At 42.9% G+C, this 22,378-nt stretch overlaps 1 protein-coding gene across 3 annotated transcripts in view; it reads right to left on the bottom strand.

Annotated features, from left to right (window-relative positions):
- Positions 1-21,715, bottom strand: part of ctnna1 (catenin (cadherin-associated protein), alpha 1) — a 68,626-nt gene extending 46,911 nt beyond the window's left edge. The window contains exons 1-7 of one of the 3 annotated variants that reach the window (XM_079167705.1): positions 21,647-21,715; positions 19,695-19,812; positions 19,303-19,498; positions 13,949-14,115; positions 13,353-13,472; positions 11,624-11,893; positions 7,719-7,922 (exon numbers count right to left, since the gene is read on the bottom strand). In XM_079167705.1, the coding sequence (XP_079023831.1) occupies positions 7,719-7,922; positions 11,624-11,893; positions 13,353-13,472; positions 13,949-14,115; positions 19,303-19,498; positions 19,695-19,799 (1,062 nt within the window). In that variant the 5' untranslated portion in view covers positions 19,800-19,812; positions 21,647-21,715. Of the gene's footprint in view, positions 1-7,718; positions 7,923-11,623; positions 11,894-13,352; positions 13,473-13,948; positions 14,116-19,302; positions 19,499-19,694; positions 19,813-21,441; positions 21,614-21,646 lie in introns of those variants that run through there. The other 2 variants (XM_079167707.1, XM_079167706.1) reach the window with 2 other exon arrangements.
- Positions 21,716-22,378: the final 663 nt, after the last annotated feature.

The following is a 22,378-nucleotide window of genomic DNA, read 5'->3' as shown; positions in this document are numbered from 1 at the left end:
GCAATACAAAATAATATTAAATAAGTGTTATTTGTTTAAAGATATAATTAAGTAAAGCAATCACCATTATCCTTTGTCGGGGGGGGGACACTATTCAGCATTAAAATGCTGCTGTTGATTCTATTTGGGCATGTGATAATTAACTAAATGTATTACAGTTCTTAAGTCTGTATAATAATATTTAGTGTACATACAGAAATGCTAAAAAGTCTGCAAATGCAACTAAATGTGAAAGATTGTGTGCAATGTGTTTCATACCCTGTGTGAGAGGGGTTTATCGTGTCATTGACATGAGTTTAGTCAGAAATCTTTCTGTAGATCTCACTCAATCATGTGGCTCGAGGTTTTGAACAGTTCAGATTCAGATTATAATCATAGATTTGAACCAGCAGATGTGTTTTAGATTGAAATATGAGCATTACATAAACAGATTTGTTATTTCAGGGGCTTGAGGTTTTGAAGAAACATTCTTCTGTGTGTATTTTCTAAATTGCTTATGTAATAATTGTGTACCGTAAAATAAAGGCTGAAATGATGTCGTAAAAACCAGAGAAGATGAATAGTAATAAAAGGGTTTCCTTTTAAACTTCTAAACTACTTTTCCTCACTTCTCAGGGAGTAATAAAACTTTAAAACTAGAATGCGAGATGAACCAGACTGCTCCGCAGCAACATATCTGCAGTGTGAGCACAAAAGGGATATGCGGAGGAATTAAGTTATCCCGAGGGACAAAACAAGAGATTTTTGCATTCTTAAAATCAGTACAAAACATTCTGCCTCCGACTGTACAATAAAAGATCAGACAGGCAAACTATTAAATATTAATCTGGTGAAATGCATATGCATTAACAGAAAAAGGTTGCCATGATGAACAAAAGCCACAGACAAGGCTGTAAGAACATCAAGCATGGTACCATGGTTAAGATCATTCATACAACCATAAAAAAAAAGGAAATTTGTTTCAGTTGTGACATCACAAAATAGCCATTTATGAGACCACGGCCTTCTTTTATGGTTTAACTTTGCCGTCTTCTCGACCCGACAGCAAAGCCAATCAGAAAGCCCAGAACTCACCAGCTGAAGATCAAGGGGCCCAGGTCTGGGAAACGTTGCCTGACGGGCGGTTACTGACAGACCAGTGTTTTATGGAGGCTGTAAATATACGAAAAGCCTTGGGGACACTAAATCTTTCCCCTGTTACATTTCGTGGAGTGTAATTCCTTTTAATTATGCATTTAGATGAGATTACAACTAGATAAATTGAACTGCTTTCACGCCGGTCTTGAACCTTCTTCCAAAAGAATGGGTAAAAACACATATCGGACCGTTCCGCTATAGTCATACATTAGTTTCCGAGCCCTGGATGGACACTTTATTCTCTCACTCGGAGATTGACATCACACCAAAGGTTGGTTGTTTTTTTACAGGCAGGTAAAATGCCCATTCGAGGAAACTTGGTGCGCAATTGTTTTGAACTTGAAACCAATCATGGTTTTCTATGTTAGGTTACACATGGATCATAACGGGATCAGGTAGGCAAGGCAGCCGGTCCCAAGATCAACTCCACCTAAAATGTGTGGCAGGCTCAGAGGACAAAAAGCCCGACACTCAGTGTAGACGCCCGAGGCCAAAAGACGGCGGGAGTCGAGGAAAGAGCGAGCTTGTCGAGAGGGAAAGGAAAACAAACGGGAAGGGAAAGATGGAAAAAGAAAGATTCAGAGAGGAGAAAAGGTGTCTTATGTTTAGGTGATGTTTAGGTGCTCAGAGTCGGAGGACTACAGAAAATCACTTCAAGTTGAAGGAATTTAAACGCCAGTTGTGTGACACGAAAGCCCTGACAGATGCTGGGAGCTATTGATGCATTATTAATAAAAAGTGTCAGAAACAGTTACACAGCAAACTGTCATGACAATATAGAATAATTGAGGCCAGGCTTTGTGGCAGCCTGGCCCCTTCACTGGCCGAATAGACAAGCGTTAGTCTTGTTCAACGATCATCGTAGCACAGTACACTATCACTCCAGGAACCTTAGCCGCACCCCAGTAATACTACATCATGTGCTCCGTCTATTGGACATTTGCCCGTTGGGCTGGGTATCGCTACTAGTTTCCTCAGAACGATTCCGATTCACAATTTGATTCAATATAGATTATTAGGTATGTCTCAGTTACAATACAACGTTTTGCATGAATATGAAAGACATTGTCAGAGAACTACTGCTGTAAATTGGACCCTCTAACCTGGAGCATTATCAGAAATATTAGTGTTCACGTTAAAGATTTACCCAATTACAACACGACCGCAGTCAACACAATCAAGTGCATAAGACACAAGTCTTCTGTCTTCATTGTTTCTAAACCCAAAATGATGACGATTCAATCGCTCATGTGGCCAGATGTTGTTGCATGAAGAACAGAAGGCTGGCCACTAGACACTAACAGGGTTAAAGGTCACGTATCTGTGAGGAAAAGCACATTTTAAAAAGATCAATCTCTGGATTTTATGAGATCGGACTGAATGGAAAATGGTTTTAGCCCCATCCTTATATCCCCACTTTTTTTTTTTAACCCAAATCTGAAGACGTAGACTTCCCCTACATGATAACAGTTTAACCCGAGGGCACTGCCGCTTCTCCAATCAATGTGCTTCATGGAAGTACATTAACTCAAAGCTTGGAGGGAACATAGAAGCGAAATGGGTTTTTAGCCACTGTTCCGATTGCTTTTATTAGTTTAAACCCTGATAAATTATCAATTGAGTACTCTTGCAAGAGTCTGATATCTCCTTTTCAACAAACAGATGTAGTTGGAACACTTTGTTTCCATTCATTGATTTTTTCGCTAGTCTTCTTTAAGAGGCTGTAGCTGTGTGTGTGCGTGTGTGCGTGTGTGTGTGTCTCATTTGATCATTGTCTTGACATCGCCTTACTTCTGCCATGGCAACAAATGCGATTTATTTCTTTGCCGTCATAAAACACTTTGAAATGATTGAGAACTTCTTGGTAAAAGCTTAGAAACTATTCCATTCTCCAGCAGGAAGCTCTGTTAGTCTACTGAGCGCTCAGAGCAAAGTACATCAGCTACGTACGAACAAATCATAAGATCCAGTCCTTGAACTTTCTGAGTGAAAAGATGGTGAGGTAAGGATGTCGAACAGACGGTTTGTCAAAGAGTCTCAAGGAGAGGAAGAACATTTGAGAAGGGGGGGGGTGAACACAACTTGTAGCTGGAGGGCGTGAGGAAGCAGAAGGGATGGGAGAGAGAAAGAGAATGAGTTGGGAGTCCATCCAACAGCCTCAGCTGTGAGTGTAAACCCATATGCTGCAATGGCAGCATACGCTTTAATGACTTGCACGGCCCCATCTACGATGATTAGAATAGATGCGGCCAAAACGGTGGCCATCAAAGCACGTATAGCCAAAGCAGTATGTATGGTCTCTGCTTACGGAAGGCATTTCCTTTCCTGCATGAATTACATATTTCATCGCTCCTCCACAGCTCTGCTTCAGCATGAGAGCACACACATCCTCATCGAGCCAATGGGAGGCGGGATTGGTCCGCCAAGTTCAATCACGGATACAGTCAGGTTACCCGTCACACGGTCTGCTATTGTTTTAACGGAGCAGCTATCTCACTTTACTCAGGACTAACTTCTCCACTGGTGCCACCGACTTCCTCAGTTTGGTCGCACCAGCACATGATTTGGTCGCACCCTTTTTTTTGTGGTGGACAAGTACATTTACTAAAGTACTACTATATTTAAGTAGAATTTATAAGCTATACTCTACTCCAACACATAAAAAACACATTCTGTGAGTATATGAGATACAACGCATTGTAATACAGTAAATTAAACTAACCAAACAGTATACAATTATTAAAAATAGCTCTATTGCAGCCAGTTACTACATTAGCAGCAGCTGATGTCTCCGATCCACGATGATCATCGTGCACTCGCACGGATGTGAAACTTTAATTCGCACGTGTTGACCATTTTGGTGGCAGTCTGGAGCCCTGTGACTTCACGTCAGCCGCAGTTCTGAGAGGCTGTACCGGGCCATTAAATGCACGAGGTGGACTCAGACATATTATGCTTCTCATTGGTTTCCTTCCATCTGGCCCAATGAGTTGCCAAATCCCTGTCATCTCCACTCACCATCACTGCGGTGATGAGACGGGCTCCTCCGTGGATCTACGACCTTAAGTCATACAGCGGCATGGAGGAGTCCAGTCAAGGAGAAAACCTGTTTTGAGCCAAACCAGAGATGCTGCATGAATGGCCCGGACCTTAAAATAAACTGGCAGTGTTCTGGATGAGCAATGAGAGCAGACTGTGGCCGTGTTGGCCGAGCATGGGCAGCAAGAAGAGAGCAAATGACATGCAGACTTAGTTGACATCTGACTGGTTGTCCTTTTGTCCGTTAATGTCCAGTGAAAAACAAACAAGTACAGGGTTTTGTAAGCGAGCAGCTATCAAATCAGACACGTTTGTCAACAGACACCATCGTTTCATTCAGCAGCTCCGAGACGGTTTAAAACAGTTTCATGTGATAACTCTCCACAGCTCTTATTGGAACATGCTAATGAAAAACGATATGCAAACGTCTGTAACAGTATTATGACAAATGCATCCCATTAAATAAATAAATACGACCACAAGACATCACTGTGGGCAACTGTAAACAAGTTCCATTTGGAGCAAAAGGACAAAACGCAGAGTTAGCCATGAGTGTATCCTTTTACTATCAAATACTTGCCCCCAAGGACTACCGAACTGAGCAAAACTGCGACCGTACTACTATGAAATAATACTTTAAAACCCTGAAACCACTTTCTCCAAACTGCAGAGCTGCAACCGTCATTAATATTTAAGTACCGTCTTGATTTGCAGTTATCATATCTGCCAAAGAGGTTGTTTTTTGGTCCCGTATGTTTGTCTGTTGCTTAGTAGAGTCCCTAAAAAAAAATCCTACTTGAAAGATTTCAATGACATGCCATGGAGGGTTTGGTGAAGAGCCAACAAGAGACAGATTACCTTTGGGTGCAGATCTGCCCACTTATAAAGCAGGCAGGCTGAGGACATTGCCCAATTCTCTCCGATAGTAAATAACCTGGCCCGGCAGCCATGCAGCAGATGTGCCGGTCCAAATTTGACCTATTTATAAATTCACCTAAAGACCCACAGAATACTGCATTTCGATAATGTGAGGTTACCTCTTGGCTTAGGAAGATTATTACTATAGGCAGTAAGCAAGTTAGCCAGGCACACGCTAAATTATTAGCGGGCCACCATTTAAAGCCTATAGCAGGTCATTGCACAAATTGGAGATCAATTTGCAGCATTTGCATTACGCAGAGATTTGTGCTCTGGTAGAATTACTGCGGTGTGCATGTGTGTGTGTGTGTGAGAGTTAGAATCTGTACTGCTATCACACCCCGGCTGGCCAGACATCCATTACAGCCACAAGACCCAGTGCAACACTCCACTAATGAAATGGGAAAGCGGTGCGCTTCATGATTTTACCTCTAAAAAGAGACAGCAGGAACAGCAGAAAACGGATAAAGTTCAAGCTCATAGATGGTGATAAATAAGGCATTAGCACAGAGGTGGGATGTCTATGGGTGACTGGGCTCACACTGACGCTCTGCTGCTACAGAGAGGACATTTAGGAGTGCTTTAAACAGAGAGAAGAACAAATCTGAGCAATAAATGGGCACACGGAGAAATAATGTTTCGTTCCAGAACAAAAGTCTTCGCCACAGCGAGACATTATCTCTTGGGGAAGTTTGAGTAAGACAAAATCTAATTGTCTGATTGGAAATAAAAAGCCCTATGTTTTTGCTGCACTATAGGAACTATTACATCAACTAGAGACACAGGACTTTTGATTGCTTTGGCTGAATGGTTAGAAAATGAAAAACCCCGACAGGTGAGACGGCAACACGGTCCATGTTTTTGTTTTGTGAGAGCTGCCTAATTAAGACTCTCACCCATGAAAAGTGATGTTAATTCCAGTGACATAGTAGCATATAATTTGTTTAAGAAAAAGAAAAAGAAAATAACAGGATAGACCCCATTTGAACCTCTGCACTTAATGCGGATTGGATCTGATCTCAAAGCTATGTTTAAATGTTTCTGAGAAGCACTCAAGACCGACTGAAATCAAAGGAAATCTGACAGATGACAAAAAGGTGCGAATGTGTCCATCTCTCCGAGGCACATGTGCCATGTTTTATCGTCCCCACAGTGTAACTGTGTCAGTGTGAGCAGTCTGTAGAAACAGCCACTTACTGTCCGATTTTAAATCCATTACACTAAAGATATAAAGAAGTTAGCTGTTCTCCGTCTCTTTTAAGCAACATGCAATTTCAACACGTGATCAAATACAAGGTGCTCTGAGCTTTATCTGATCAGTTCAACGACTGCTATGTATGGGTGAGGCAGCCTGTGAGGATAATACAGCCTGTGACTCACTAATAGCTCAGAATTTGGAGTCATTCATGCCCTTGTGTTAGGTTTAGTTGGTTGTTAGCTAATGCTGCCAAAACCGTTATTGTAACCAAACTGCTAGAACGAATGAGGCTTTTTGCCGGTTACCAAACAGCTCAGGGTAACTGACTTGCCAATGAAAATGCTGTATCCCGCTAGCCGTGTAGTTTTAGAGAAGTGTTCACTAACTGTAGTGGCACCAGCAGCCACACAATTTGAGAAGTACCACCACATAGCGGCTTAAAACCCAACTGGATCAAACGCTCCCAACAGTTCACATGAAAAGCAGCCCAAACAACAGCACATGTCACACAGCCTGCTAGTCACAGAGGCAATTAAGAAGTGATCCGAGGGCTTCGGTCCCCCCCCCCAGAGGTGGCCTCGGGGGTTTCAGGGCCTTGGATGAGCCACCAAGGCAGACCTTTAGCTCAGCTGTTGAGTATAAACACAATCTCCTTTTATAGAATGTACAAAAAGCCTAATCGCAAATATAGCCCTAACCTGACATCTATATCGTAATGCATTGTATTTTTATGATATTATTATTAGAATATTAAGTATGCGCTGTAAGAACCAAATCACTAGAATTTTGATATTAAGAAAAATAGCATTAACCTAACATTTACCTAAAAAGAATTGGGTTTTTTTTCATGCTACATCCAAACCTCTGTGTATGCACTTCAGTGGACCAACAGTCATTTTCCTGAACTGAAAAATGGTCCCAAGCACAACAGTGTCCCAGAGAGCCCAACACACAACAGTTTGACATATAGAGTAAAGACTCTCTCTCCATAAATACAGCAGTGAGGCTTCTTTATCTTGGCTCATTGCTGTTTGAGCATTGTACAACTTAACAATAACTAATGGTTGATTTTACCGTCATATGCAAACTACAAAGACATGATTACCAAGAGCGACTGTTGGTTGCAGCCTTGTATATTGACTTTTTTCCAAGGCTGTGACGGTGTTAATTCCCATAGATTATTCATTATGTCATTTAATAAGCAGGATGGCGCTTTTATGAAGACAATGACAGAGGGATTGTCATTTGTATGACAGTATTTGTAAAGCCCATTAACTTGATCTAAAAAGTGTATTTATTAGGTTCAACATGGAGGTAATGCTTAGTTGTGCTTCTACGTTTATCTGGTCTGAAACTAAGACCTCATGAGAATTAAGAGAGCCGTTGTGTTGCGCATACAGAGGGAATGGAAAGGTGAGACACTTACATTGCCCATATACTCAGACAGAAGGTCCTGAAGAGCCTGGCGCACAGAGTTGCACTCGGCCACGATGCGCTCCCTGCGGTCATCGCGTGTGCAGGAAGAGTCGGCCATGAGGGCGGCGCCGCTGATGATGCTCTCGAGGCGCTCCTCCAGGGAGGGACGGAAGCGCTCCTCGCTAAACGCCAGCGGGTCCACGATGATTTGTTTCTGTAAGGGGGAAGAAAAAGGTCAGAGGGGAAATTACACGGGGAGAAAAAGAAAATGGCAAAAGTCAAAAACGGTTCTCTCCCTCTACGAGCCCGAAGAGAGACACCCGACAGGCAGAATGAATGAACGTGTTGAAGGTGCAATAAAAGGCCAGATTTGGTGTTTAAAACAACATTATCAACAGAATGTGAAATAGTAACAGTGATGACGTGGCTGCATTGATTTGCCTCAGCGCCGGCAGTCTGATCCCAGGGGGGGATCCCACAAAGTGTGCTCCATTCGCTTCAAAACAATTTATGACCAAAAGAAAAATGTCTTTATTTAACCAAACGCTCTAACCCTGATGAGCAAGAGCACGAAAACAGGAAACAAACGCGTCTGAATCCAAATTCTGGTGTCAGAAGTACTTCAACCTTCCAAGAGGACTCAACAACGTACACTGGCTTCTCTAAATTAAACTCGGGAGCGGCCTCTGTTCCATCTGTGTCATGCAGACGAAAAGACAATGGCTTCTCCAAAAACCCACGTCAGTCCCAAAGTACAAAAGAGAGCCCTGGTGAAATAGTTTATTTTCTATATCCTCTTTAAGGCTAGGCCTGCTGCTCCGCTCTGCTGATAATCACGTCCTCGACTTACTGAAGAGGAATACAGCTTCAAAAAGACACCTTTTCATTTTTTACAACGTGGAACCAATCACCTGAACCGGTTAAAAGCACAGCAACAGAAAGGTTCCTCCACAGACCCGATGAATGAATCATAAAGAAAGCAGTAGTCCCAACGTAGACTACAAGATTAATTCTAGGCAACAGATGTGCGTATGACTATGTCATTATATAAATATATAATCCTTTGTGTGGAAAGGATTTGGACTTTATAGCCTTTGCTGCCTTTTCTTTTGGAGTCAAAGGAGTGCCGTAGAAAACCGCTGTACTCTCCTCTATGTCTGCAGGACGAGAGAGAGAGAACACTTAAGACGTCTGATTTCACAGACTGCTGAGAGAGGCAACTAGTTGACATGCTGGAGAGGCACTGCAGAGGGTTCAGGTATCACTGAGATGCTCGTGGCAGCTACAAGAAATCCCCCCCCCCCCTCTCCTCCCCCACGACAGACTTCACTCGGGGCGTCCACAGATGCCTTGTTGCTACCAAAATATTAAAACAATTCCTCTGATAGAAATATGGTTTATTAGGCAGCCCGCCCTCTGTCAACGCCCCCCCCCCCCGTCTTCATCTGACCTCATCTGCTTGCGTGTCATATCACCATGGCAACAGACACATAAAAAGACATGGAAGAAGAAGAAGAAGAGAGAGAGAGAGAGAAAGAGAGGTTGGGGGGTTTTTGGACTCATTTGCTTTTTTTTTTGTGCCTTGCACTTGAAATCGGGCACCAGAAAGGAGCCGGTCTGGGAAAAAGGCTTGCGTCTACGTTTTTCGGGGGAGAGACTTTCTGCTCGGCTACCTGTGAAATAATCAATCTGAGACACACGTGTTATGTAGATGAATCACTTGACATGCCCTCTTGTCAGAGAGAAATGCTTTTATAATGTATGCGTAGCATAGAGTTCCATGACTGTAATCCATTCAGCCTGAATGGTCATCAGCTCATTAGTGAACCCAAACACACACATGGGGCTGTTACTTAGTGCTGTAAAGTACACCAACGTTCCCTCCCTCAATCCATTAGGGATATCGTTTCGCTAAAAACACAAATTTGTTGGAAGCTATAACGGCATGCTTTTATGTACTAAGTGTATAAAAGAAATGTACACTTGATGAAGGATGCTTTAAGCGGAATGCCTAAATACCACGTTTGCTCCTTAAAAAAAGCTTAGCTTAAGTAAATGTTTCATTAGTCTTGCTAAGAGCTACCGACTCAAATAAGAGGACCGAAGCAGTTTTACTGACGGTAACAGGGCATGAAAATCAAGCACGCAACTATTTCCCTTTGGCCCGGTTACTCTGGAATAAGATCATTTATCTCAAGAGACTTCCCGGTTAAGTAAAGGTTTCTATTTTACGGTCATATAGGCTTTGAAGTCAGCGGCAAGAATCAACATTTTAGAAAAATAAACCTACATAAGTGAACTGTTCAAATTGTCCGCATGTAGTTTGTGATTGCCGATGAGCTCACTTCAGGAGCAGCATTGCCTGGAAAGTGAAAGCCTCACAGATCCTATCGCAGCAATGTGCACGGAGGGTTTACACGTGTAAATGCACATCGCATGTGTGAAACTTGGCATCCGGTAAATCGCCAGAGATCCTATCAATTAATGATCATAAACCTCTATTTACTATAAATAGTTGCTCTCCTCTTGTCTGTGTCAAACACACACAAACTTCCATCCCCAGTCTGCACCAAAAGAGAGCCCTTGATTTGCAATAACCACCTTTAAGATGCATGCCAAAAAAAGGGTCATGAGTAATTCATTTAACCGTGCGTCATGCGGCCGCGGGCACGCAACATACGAGTATGCAGATTGCATCAATCCTGTGGGCAAACGGCGGTCACAGCAGGATTAACACGTCAAGTTGCACACGGCTACATGACTAAACAGCTGATCGACACACGATGAGGGAAGCGTGTGCTTCTGCAGAGCGCACTGATCAGGATTTCATTTGTCGTTGTGGATCCGTTCAAAGTCTTTGGAAGCGGTCTGGATGTTAACAAATATGGAAATAAAAAAGGTGCTTTGCAAGTCAGACGCAGGAGTAAAAAAAATAAATGGAATCAAGTTAATCGTCTTTGCATTTATCACCGCGGGCAGCATTTAGATGATTAGCTCAGCGTTTTATCCAGCTGCTATCTTCATGTGGTTTCATATCAATATTATGACTAGTACGTCATACGCTTCATACACTTTTTGTTTCATATTCTTATTAATGCTAGGATATATTTCTTATTGAATACATATGAACATCATAATGTACTTTTCGGTTGAGTGCAGTTTTGACCCCATCACAGCTGTATGAAGAATTAGAGAGCATGGGGAATGGAGCAAAAACCAACGAAATTAAGTTTGTGTGAGTCCACTGTGGATTTTAGGGATACGCTGGACATGAGTAGATGCTGGATGACACTGACTTTCAGAGGTATAGAGATTTTAAGCATGAATATATGAGGGACCAGACAGCAACATGGAACGTTTGAGTTTTTAGTAGATCAAGGCTCCGCCTTGTACTAAATGTCAAAATTAAGGACCCTTTTGTTTGCATCTTAAGCACCGTACAGTGCATGTTCTCACATCTTCCCCATATGAAAATATGAAATGGTACCATTTCAGTTCCATCCATTTCTAATAACGCTGAGGATAAAATATGCATCAGCTGTATTCTTTAAAAACGGACCAACCTAACAACAGAGGAGCAGAGCTCAGAGTCTACCAGCAGAGAAGTGGTGCAGTTATTCACAAGATGTGTGCAAATCTCCTTCATTTGACATAGATGCAAAACCCAAGGAAAGGAGTGGTAGTGACTCAAGAACATATACAATGTCCCCCAAAGCCATGTCCCAATTTGTCCACATATCTTGTCCTTATTTCCACCTCAAGCCCTTCAGGGGTTTTGGTCATTTTATGATTCAGCTGGTAGGTTCTACAAACTAAGAATCTGACCTAAACTCAACTTTCTGTGCACGCCCTCGTCCATCTCTGTAAATAAATAGTTACTAAAATAGGCAAACGTAAGCCACTCATTGGACTTACATCGAAGTTGTTGAGGGCGTAGGCGAGCTCTCCGCCGCCTGCCGGGTGATTGAGCGCCGAGTCCTCGGAGGCAGTGGCCTGAGCGGCGTTGGAGATGCCGGAGACGGCGTGCTGCAGCTGCTTGTAGATCAGGTCGCGGTTGGCCTTGTAGGCCGCCACGTCAGGGTGCTGGAGGCAGGCCCGGGACGCAGTGTACAGCATGGGGATGTTCCTCTGGAGCACCCCGCGAGCAGCTGCCATTTGGTCCTTGTGGTGGACGTCCTTCAGCTCCTAGCAGAGAAACAAAAAACAAACACACAGGGTTAGACTGGAGGTTAGTACATAGAGGGTGGTAATGTACTCTGCATTCAGAATGGGCCTGACGTGTCCTGATGGAGACACGAAGTGTGACAGAGTTTTGCTCTGGATGACCCAGATTTAGTTCTGTCCCCTGCGGTAACACAACACTGTCATAATCAGGCCATTATAAGATGCTATTCAAACCTCAGCATTATATTGCAAATATATATTCATAGAGGGGGGAGATAGAGATCACTGGCATAGACTTAAAATACCAGCTTGCATTCACAAAACAAAAAAAAGCCTCTTCTCCAAGTGGAACACTCCCAGGGCTTTTTCTCCCCTCTATTGCTTGAGACACGCTCCGGGAAAGAAAACAATGGTCTTTAAGGCCCATTACCTTCTGGAATTCACTTTTTTGCCATCCATAAAAAAAGTGCAATGACAAGTAAAAAAGTAATTTCATCACAAGATAGCCAGTGATCATTTTGGCAAGTCTTCCATTCAAAAAGGAGGAGGACATGAAGAACAAGCGCTCTCTGGGCATGAAGCTGGTATTCATCACTGCTTCAACCAGCGTAGTGATTTAGTGGTGAGAGTTGGTTTGAAGCGATGCAAACCAAATGTTAGAACACAACTTTAGTTTGTAGTACTGCCGTTGTTCTCAGTGGCATGTTGCATATCAGAAAAATATCCATCTACTGTATTAATACACTGCTTGTGCACGCGCGATAGATCCAGGTTTATACTCTCACATTCAACTTTAACTTTACAATTGAAGTTGATGATGCTGCTGACCGTATTGTGTAACGCTATTAGTTAACAAACACTTACGTCCTACCACCATTCACTGTGGATGTGAAGGTTAAAGACATTACTAAAACAGACACTAAATGCTTCGCAGTTAGTTTAATGAGAATTCTGACAAACATTCTTGAAAAAAAAAAAAGCTACATGTATATAAAATGTGTATTAACGGAGCGTTCTTTATTTCCGTTTATTAGCGGGGCTGTGCATCGCCTAGATCTGCACCAACAACCTTAAGCAGTCGTTTCATCTTCACACGCTTTAATGTTGACTACCACTTTTATCACAGTGGAGAGACATGATGTGCCATTTCTCAAGGAAATGGGTTTCGTCACATTTGGAGTCAGGCCTTTTATGCCGTTGTCCTGCACCCCTGGCCTACTTCACTGCAATTGGTAATAAGAAGATTGTCCATGCTTACTGCATCTAATCGTCCAGCTCAAGCATGAGGCACTCTTCTTCACGCTCGCTCCCCTCTTATTGTTTTACTTCCCATTTGCTCTGCCAGAGCATATTTTTGTTATGAGTGAAAAGACCACTAACACCCATTTAGGTACATGATAACCTCTCAACCCAATTAAATCCATCACTCCCCCCCCCCCCCCCCCCGAGTCTCTCTTTTTTTGTGCCAACTGTACATTACCTGCTGTCTCTTGGAGGCCATCATGTTCAGCTTATCCACCTCTGGTTTTAAGGCCTTATATTGGATGCCAAGGTCCTGCTCCGTTCCTGCGTTACGCACTTTCACAAGATTTTCTTCCACCTGATAAAAAAAAATAAAGACAATACTTTAAAAATTACAGTTCTTTACCGAAAGTTAGAAGATTTAAATCAAAATGAACATTAACCTGGAACTCATTGGGAACATGTTTGCACTGTTTTATTATCTCCAGGAGTGCACTGGGACTTAACACAGCAAGGTTTCAAAGAGCACATTTTCAAGATTGCAATCAAATCAAGCTGTGATTTTAATTTGCTGCAGCCCGTCATCTTATGTTTCAAGAGGTGACGCGTTCCAGCCAGCTGAGGTGATATCAAAGAGAACAACTTAATGCAGGGATCGTTGTGCAAATACACTATTGGTGCAATTTCAGTGCTCAAATAACTAAATCAGTTGATAATACTGTTCTTGATAGAGGGGATACATTATGGTGTTGTTCCATCCAGTCGATAATTGCATTTTCTGAAAGTATAACTACGCTTGTGTGTATATTATGCAGAATCATATAACCGTCTCACCAGCTTAAGCTGCAGTAGCAGTTTGTAGACATCAGACATGTCTGCCAGCACCAACAGGTGTGTGACTGCTGACAGCAGGGCTCTGGCAGCACGGACCATGTTGCCCCTCTTCACGGAGGAGCAAGGGTCTTCTGCAAAGTCCCCAGAAGCCTGCCGCATGGACTCACCTGAGGAGGAGGAGACAAAACAAAAACATCTGCTGTAACTTCAAGGTTTAAAACGGAAACTTCAAATGAAGACGGGTTCAAAGACAGACTTTTGAAACGGCAACTGTTCAACACTGCAGCGTGAATCAGAAGTGCTAAACTGTGTATTTAATCCCTGGTTGTCGACCAAAAGGAAACGTTTTCTCATCTTCTACAATCAAACAACAAGTGTCCCACTATAAAGCTGTTCATATTTAAATTATCTAGGCATGTGCCTCACCAGCAAGTTGTGATACGGAAATATGAGGCACAAAAGAACAATTTATTAATGTATTTTTAAACCTTAATTAAAGACTAAATTCTTCCTGTTTAAATCTGTTTAACTAGTAGTAGTTGTAGTAGTAGTATTAGGCTACACTAGTAGTAGTAGTAGTAGTAGTAGTAGTAGTAGGCTACAGTAGTAGTAGTAGTAGTGGAGGTAGTATTAGGCTACAGTAGTAGTAGTAGTAGAGGTAATATTAGGCTACAGTAGTAGTGGTGGTGGTAGTAGTAGTAGTAGTAGTAGTAGTAGTAGTAGTAGTAGTAGTAGTAGTAGTAGTAGTAGTAGTAGTAGTAGGCTACAGTAGTAGTGGTAGTAGTAGTAGTAGTAGTAGTAGTAGTCGTAGTCTGCAGGAGCTGACAGCAGTCACAGTCCGTTCCAGGACAAGTTAATTGCGTCAAAGTCTTCCTGTGAGACAAAGACGAGTGTGCGGGAGAGAAGAGACATCGTGACGCATTTCCCGGCCTGCTTAGGGCCAGCACATGCCACACAGAGCAACAAAGACACACACTCTCTCTCAGACACCTCTTCAATGTCCAGTAATAATTGCTGCTTGCACACGGACATGCACACACAGCCCTCTTAAAAAAAAGAGGTCAAAGCCACGACAAAGGGCTCAGTGTCTGGTTGGTCCAGCACCGTGCTTTGTCCCACATTGGATTGGCCTGCACAGTCGACTGGGCACACAAATAGACTTTGTAAGCTCACATTATGAACAGGACAGTAAGTCCGTAAATAGTTTACTCCAGTGGAGGCACGGCCAAATTCAAACTCTGGACATTGCCTTAGAACACCTTTGTGTGTATTGAAGAGTACTTTTCTTGTCCACTTTCCTATGATGTGGCACAGCTTTGTAGAGACTGCACATAGAAAAGTTTACAGGCAGCAACACAAAAGATTTTCTTACAGGAAGAGAAAATATAAATTTTTTTTGGGGGGGGGGGGCTTTGTTGTTAGATTGCACAGGTCTGGAAATGAGTCCAACCACAATGAAACTAAACAGCGTAAGCCGTTTAGACAATTATGGATGCTTTCAAAGACAATATGTTAACACAATGTTGCGGCATGATATTCCCTAAAACAAAAACAACACAGCGAAATCGCAACATGAACTAAATCTTATAAACTGGATATGTGAGCGCTGCAGAGTAGGATGAGAGGTAGAGGTTTTTTTCCATTCAATGTCAAAGTGGCAGGGGAACTTTATCACTCCAAGATAAGGAGGATTCTGGATTTAGATACAATGTTAAGTGACTTTTTGGCGTCGCCCTCTGGAATGTTTCCTGTGTGCTTCTGGCCACAAGCGGCCGATGGACGAGTCCCCCGGCTCAGGCTTGCCCTGAGAACAAAAGGCGACTGTATGCGTGACAACTCGCATCGATACGATTTGCTAATTTATCAGGAGCTCCAGTTTCTCTTATTTCCCTCAAGCCATCTATCTTCTGCCCCCGGTGTCTTAACATTCATCGAGTCACGCAACCCAGAATAACTACATATTTTCACTCGAGTGGGAACATTTTTAACTTGAGCAGACATAATTGTCCTCCCCCCAATTCCCTCTCCGGACCTTTCATACAGGACAGCGAAGCGGAGTACCTGCTCGAGAGTCAGGCTACGTTAAAGGGGCTTATGTTGGAGTCTATCTGCTGACTCGGATCGATGCTGCACGCTTTAATGCAGCCGTAGCATTCGTGTCGATTCTTTAATTTCTATTTAAAAATCAAAGTGAAAGTCAGTGTTTGCTTTGGAAATTTGGATTTGTCACCTGACCGATGTGCTTAGATAACAGCGGTGAAACCAAGTTAATACATTTGCTCTTAACGCTCGTGATCGAGCCATGCTAGTCAATCTTTATGCTAAGCTATCTGCCGCCTGGCTCCAGCTCCGCACTTAACATACAGAGTGGTATCAATCCTGTCATCAAGAAAATAATGGCTGAAAAAAAAAAGATATATATTGAGTAAATATCTTGCAACTAGTAGCTATATAGATATTCATTTAAGAACTTTAATTACATTGATATTTTTAACACTCTTCTTTTCTTTACCAGCATCATATTGCATAAATATCGTTATTGGTAATAAAGCCTTCAGTTGTGAATCGAGATGCATTGTTTGACACCTCAAATGAGTTCCACTTCAAGTCTCTGTGAATATGTAGCAACAAGCTGGAGACTGTTTAAAAGGTATGAGCTAACGTTAGAGGCTTGACTGGACAGAGAGAAACAGAAGTTACTCAGCTTAGTAAATTAATCATTAACACACACACACACACACCACCACCACCCCTTCCGTAGGATGGGTAAACTGACAACCTGTGAGAAACCCTGAGAAATGTTGCTTTCTTTGCCAACACCCCCCCCCCCCCCCCCACACCCCCGAACTTTGCTAACGCCGGCATCATGCATGCCCACTGGCCCTTCCAGTTCAACACGTACTTACTAAAACTCTAAAGTCTCTTACTCAACAACTAGAGGAGTAGATGTGTGCACTGCTACCAACAAGAGGAAAACTATTCAAACCACAATGTTGCACTTCAACAGATCCATTGAAGACTTTGAGACTCAGGGGACATCACAACGTTACAAAAACAAGAACTTGTAAGACCTTTCAAATGCTTGGCAGTTATAAAACAGTTTCTTTAAACTGCCATTTCAGTGTAATTCCAATTCCTCAGTAACACATAATTTCCCTTACTGTAGGCTTGGAAGGTTTGCTTCAAATTTCTACTTTAGTTTGTCCGCACATCTTTGCATACCGAGTGTTTTGAAGACACTTGAAATTAAAAGCTGAAGATGAAAAAGAACAAATGAGGGGAACAAAGATGGAAGGGACTACAGTAGATCTGTTCAGCCACAATACTGCTGTGCAGCATGCGTCAAACTCACACAACAGGGCTGCAACTACCAATTATCATCATTACCAGCTCAGCGAGTAGTTACTGAAGCAACTTTGATATTTGAATTACAGCAATGTGAAAACGAGTAAAGCACCACATCATCACATTGAGACACAAAGATTCAATTACTTCAACGACTCGATTGATTGTAAAAACGGTGTATTCCTTTGTTGTTGATCAATTAATCAACCATCTTTAATCCAGCGAGGAAATTGTTTTTTCTTCCAATTAGGCATTTTGAAGTTCATTTTTTAAATTCAGTAAGTTGCCCTCTCAAACCTGTAGAACAGAGATCTCACACAGATTGTGATCACCGACAGAGAGCTGAAGCAGTTTTGTGCAAATGACAGACAACATGGACCTCAGACACACTCCGCACCTTCAGGCTGTTAACCCCCCCATCCCCCCGTGTACAAAATCAATAAGGCCATTTTCAGTGGGCCAGATAGTGATCAGTGCTCCTTTAATAAACTTCCATCCATCTAACGCTCACCTACGGCCAACAGAGTGCCTGATGAAATGATTAAAATGTATATCACACAATAAGCCCAAACAAAAAGGCACAGACAGCGAGGGGACGGCGAGACAGAGAACCAGGACGAGAGCGACAGCAGCGGGGTTAAGAAGAAAAAAAAGAGTCTGCTGATTACACTGATGCATGTGGTAAATCAAATAGGATTTAAAATATTCAGACAATATGTTCGGGGGGGGGACATCCATTTCATTTCAAATGATTTGAGAAAATTAAAGAAACTAGTCGCCATGACATGCTTTGTTTGGCAATCTTAATGATCATGTCAGAAGTTTTTCCTTCCATTTTAAACAGCTGGTAAGACACAGCTGGGTGGAAAATGCTTTCTGAATCCAGGGGGTGGGGGTGGGGGGGGGGGGGGTTACTCTACTCAATAGCCGTATTATCAGTCTAGGCACGCTCCACTGAGCAGCGTGGCATAGCTGACAGCCAGGCCCGAGCACCAGCTAACAACAGTCAGTGGATTCCGGCCCGGTGACAGCTTACCACGACTACAGCAACATTCCTGGGCACCGAGCACCGCACAGGCTATCTAGCGACATGTCATCTACCTCCCAACCACTCAGAGCGGAGCTCGAGCGAGGGGGGGGGGGGTGACACATCCAGGGGCATCTGCGGAAAAACAACATGGTGACACAGATGTCACTTCACATGGCGGTAACAGCCACCCCTCGAGTCTGAGCTCGGTGGTCTCGGTGGTCCGCTAGTGTGTCAAGAGACAGTCGGGTATCTGGAGCGGAGAGGAATAAATTAGATTTGCAACCGTGGTTGTCAGATGATGGAATCAGCTATCACGATCCAATTTGTAATTTAATTGGGTAATTGGCTGGTGATTTTAGGGTAGATTTTTGGTCTCGAGATGCACAAGTTGTTCGTTCTGTCACACAATGAACTGGTACTCCACTAAGCAGCCCAGAGAGATAACCTTCACAGAACGCCAGACACAGCTCGGACCACCACCACGCCGCCTCATAATCCAGATGGATGAAATGACCAGGGACGGGTGCACCAACCCCGGATTAAATGGGCAGCGGGGCTAAATTATTGAAGAGCAGAGTATTGATAGGCTCAAAAGTTATCGATTCTTTTATCAGCACTTTTTAAACTTTTAACTTTTTTTTCCTCATGCGGCAGCGCACACTTCCTCTGCACCGGGGCTAAGCTCCTCTACCGGGTTCAGGTCCGGGCTTAGCGCTGCAATATAAACTGCGATGTCTTGGAGAGGGCGAGGTGATGACAGGGTATTGTGGGTATAAAATGTTAACCGTTTGCATGCCTAAATGAAAAGTCTATTAATAGGCCCTCTAAATACCCCCATAGCAAAATCTATCAGGCTCTTCCACCGGGGCAGAGGATATTTACATAGCGTATGATTTATTTATCAGCCCTCCTATCTTAAGAAGCACTCTGTACACGCTGGGAACCACACACACTGTTGCAATATGCATTTTCACTATACCTTGCTTGCGGACGTCTTCCACGGCGGCAATAAGCTCATCCTTGAGGAATTGACTTTCCTTTGCAATCTTTTCTCCCTTATCCAGGAAGTTCTGGGTGGCGTTCTCCACCGACGCCGCCAAAACATGAGCCTTCTTGGAGCGGCCCTTCTTCTTGTTAGACGGGCCTTTGTTGCTGGAGTTTACCAAAGTGGTGACCTACATCAGGGGTACAAAACAGGTTCATCAACTGACGCAGTAGCTCCAGGATAACGTGTCGCTTGCTACTAGCGTTACATTTAAATTCTTGTATTTTATAGTACTTATTGTAACCAAGACCCTGCGGTCATTCCCCCTACGAGCTATCTGGCCCCGTCCTGTTATTCTAAATAATAGATTTACAAGTTTACATTACCTGTGTGACCAGGGGCTCCAGCAGCCTCTCCACGGCCAGAGTACGGATCTCTAGACTCTTTGGGTCCCATTTAAAGTTGATGTTAGCGGTGTTGATGTTTGTCATGGTGTCTGGAATTCTGGACATCAAAAGAAAATTGGCAAAGTCAGAAGAAGGAGAAACAAGAAGAAAAAAAAAGTTGAAACAGATGACCGGGGCTGAGTCAGCTTCAGTCTTCGGATGAAACGATTAGACGGCACCAAACATGGACATCTTTGTCATAAAAAGGTCCTTCTTTGGGACAGCAATGCTCTAGCCCTCGCAGAATGAAAGCCAAAAGTAACACTGTGGCCCAATTTCGATTTTTTTTCTTTTCAGGCAGCGAGTGCAACTCCATTGATTAGCTGTCTGACAGGGAGGGGCCGACACTCAGCCGGCCCTGAGGGAAGAGGGGCCTCAACTGAAATGTTGGTCAGCTGTATTATGTCTAGATAGCCACTAACCTACATAGTCAACAAAGAGGCTAACATATTAAAAACAACAGGAGGACATTGAACGATTACAACATAATGTGATTATATTGAACTGATATTTATAAAATGGGCGTGCTTTCAATTTAGCCTAAAAATTCAGCGTAATGTCTGCATTTGGATGAGGTATACTTGTTATGATCTATGGTCCCTTTTAATTTTTAATCCCCAAAAAGCCAGCCAGCAAGGATGGATGCTGATTGTCTTTTCATTTAATCGTGGACATAAATCTAGAAGCACTTCCCTACAACTCACAGAGACTTTAAACTTTAAAGTACTTACAACCACTGCAAGGTTTCTCCCCCACTATAAAGCTAAAGGTCACTTCAAACCTCAACATATTGTCTAACCATGCAGATCGTGTTGGTGGTGTTTGCGGAGGTGTGGACCACGTCCATCGAAACTACTTCTTCCTGAGAAACTGTCTCATCTAGAATTGGTTGGTGGGTTATTCAAACTGACGATCACCGGGACACGTGACTTCCTCTCACCTCCTCTGTATGGGTGTGGCACAAGTCTCAGATATCTCAAAATCTGTTCAGATGAAACCAAAACTACCTGCAAGGCCAGAAACCACTGAGGGGTTACGATACCTGCATTTGATTTAAGTAAAATAAACCATAACTCTCAGCAAATTGACATAAAACCATTTGTACTGAGGGGCAACAGCACAATGGTGTAGTTAGTGATAACTGAAATGTCGTTCCCGAAATAGAAACGCCCTAAATAGAATAATAACCCGTTAAAGCTAACAGTAATTACTAGTGTGGGTCTAACTCCTCACACACGTTAGCTGGGCGCTAAACCCTACGGGTAATGCTAACGTTAAGTAGCTTAAGTTGCACCTGTTGCAATGTTAGCTAACTTTATAACATAAACGTTGGTTTTACCACACAAACTAAAGCAACGTTAACGATAAGTGACACGTAAATAAGTAAACTAGTAGAAAATTCGGGTTGAATAGTTGCTGACTAAATGAACCGATTTTAAACAGTCGTTTTCTTAGTAATATTGTAACACTTGTTTAACGCTTATTTATCTTAACGTACGTTACCTGCTAACGTGCAGGGGTCCAAACACGGCACCTTGCTAATGCTAATGCTAGCCGACACAACAAACATTAACGCTATCTCGAATAGCTTTATTTAATGCTGCGACACGCGTGAGCTGTCGTGTAAGTGCGCTGTCCAAGGACCTATTCTACACGATAAACAGAATAGAAATGCAACGTTGTAAACTTACTGGAAACAATCCACGGACAATAGTTTAAAAGTTCAAAATGGAGGAATGGGAATTACGGAGTTCCTTGCTTCAAAACTTTTCCTCCCTTTTCCTCCCTCAGTTGTGTTGCGATCCTATAACCGCGCACGGTACTTCTTCACGAATAAATGTCAAAAAGTAGATACAATAGCAGCCCTAGAGTGATCTCCAGCAGCTAGTTACCTGAAAAGTTTCGGTCAAGATTGTTTCGATGTCGCAGATTATTGCCCAACAATGGATGAGGCGGAGGGGTGGGGGGGGGCTGGGGCGGTGACCGAGTTCCTGAACTTCCTGCAGCGGGGCAGGGCGACCACAGGACACAGCAAGCCCGCAAACGAGGAGGTGTTCTGGGCGTGGCACCAACTGTACGTGCCCATATATGGATTAATTGTTGCTTCCATGAATCTAGTGTACGTGCCAGGCCGAGCTGCGGGACACCCGTTTTATCTACTTAACATGTAGTCTGAAGAAATGATAAACCTGGAAGTTAAACTGTTGGAATTTACACATATATCTGACAATGTTTGAATATGTTCATGAAACATGTATCCGGTTTTTTTTCTTCCCGAGATGTTTTTTCTGCGCTTCTGATCTCTGCAGACAAAAGTGAGGAGCTCATTTAATCCTGATCGCAGCAGTTCTCACGGTGTCTAGACTTTGAGTCAACTGGTGTTTGATCAATAAATCATTTAAGGTAATCTAAACAGGGAACACACACAAAGAACCACATTGTCCATGTGTTAATCATGGCGAGAGGTTGTAATTCTTTTCTGTTGTAGGGGAATGTAATTGTGTCACTGTCAGTTTTTCTAATACTGCCCAGCTGTACCATGTCAAAACTCACAACCCAAATTAATCAAAAAATGATCCCATTATTCCAGTCTTGGGATAATGGGATCATACATAATATGCTTT

This window comes from Pholis gunnellus (assembly GCF_910591455.1).
Source record: "Pholis gunnellus genome assembly, chromosome: 10".
NCBI classification, from domain to species: domain Eukaryota; kingdom Metazoa; phylum Chordata; class Actinopteri; order Perciformes; family Pholidae; genus Pholis; species Pholis gunnellus.
The sequence above is the reverse complement of the archived record's forward strand: the minus strand, read 5'-3'. Positions and strand labels throughout refer to the sequence as shown.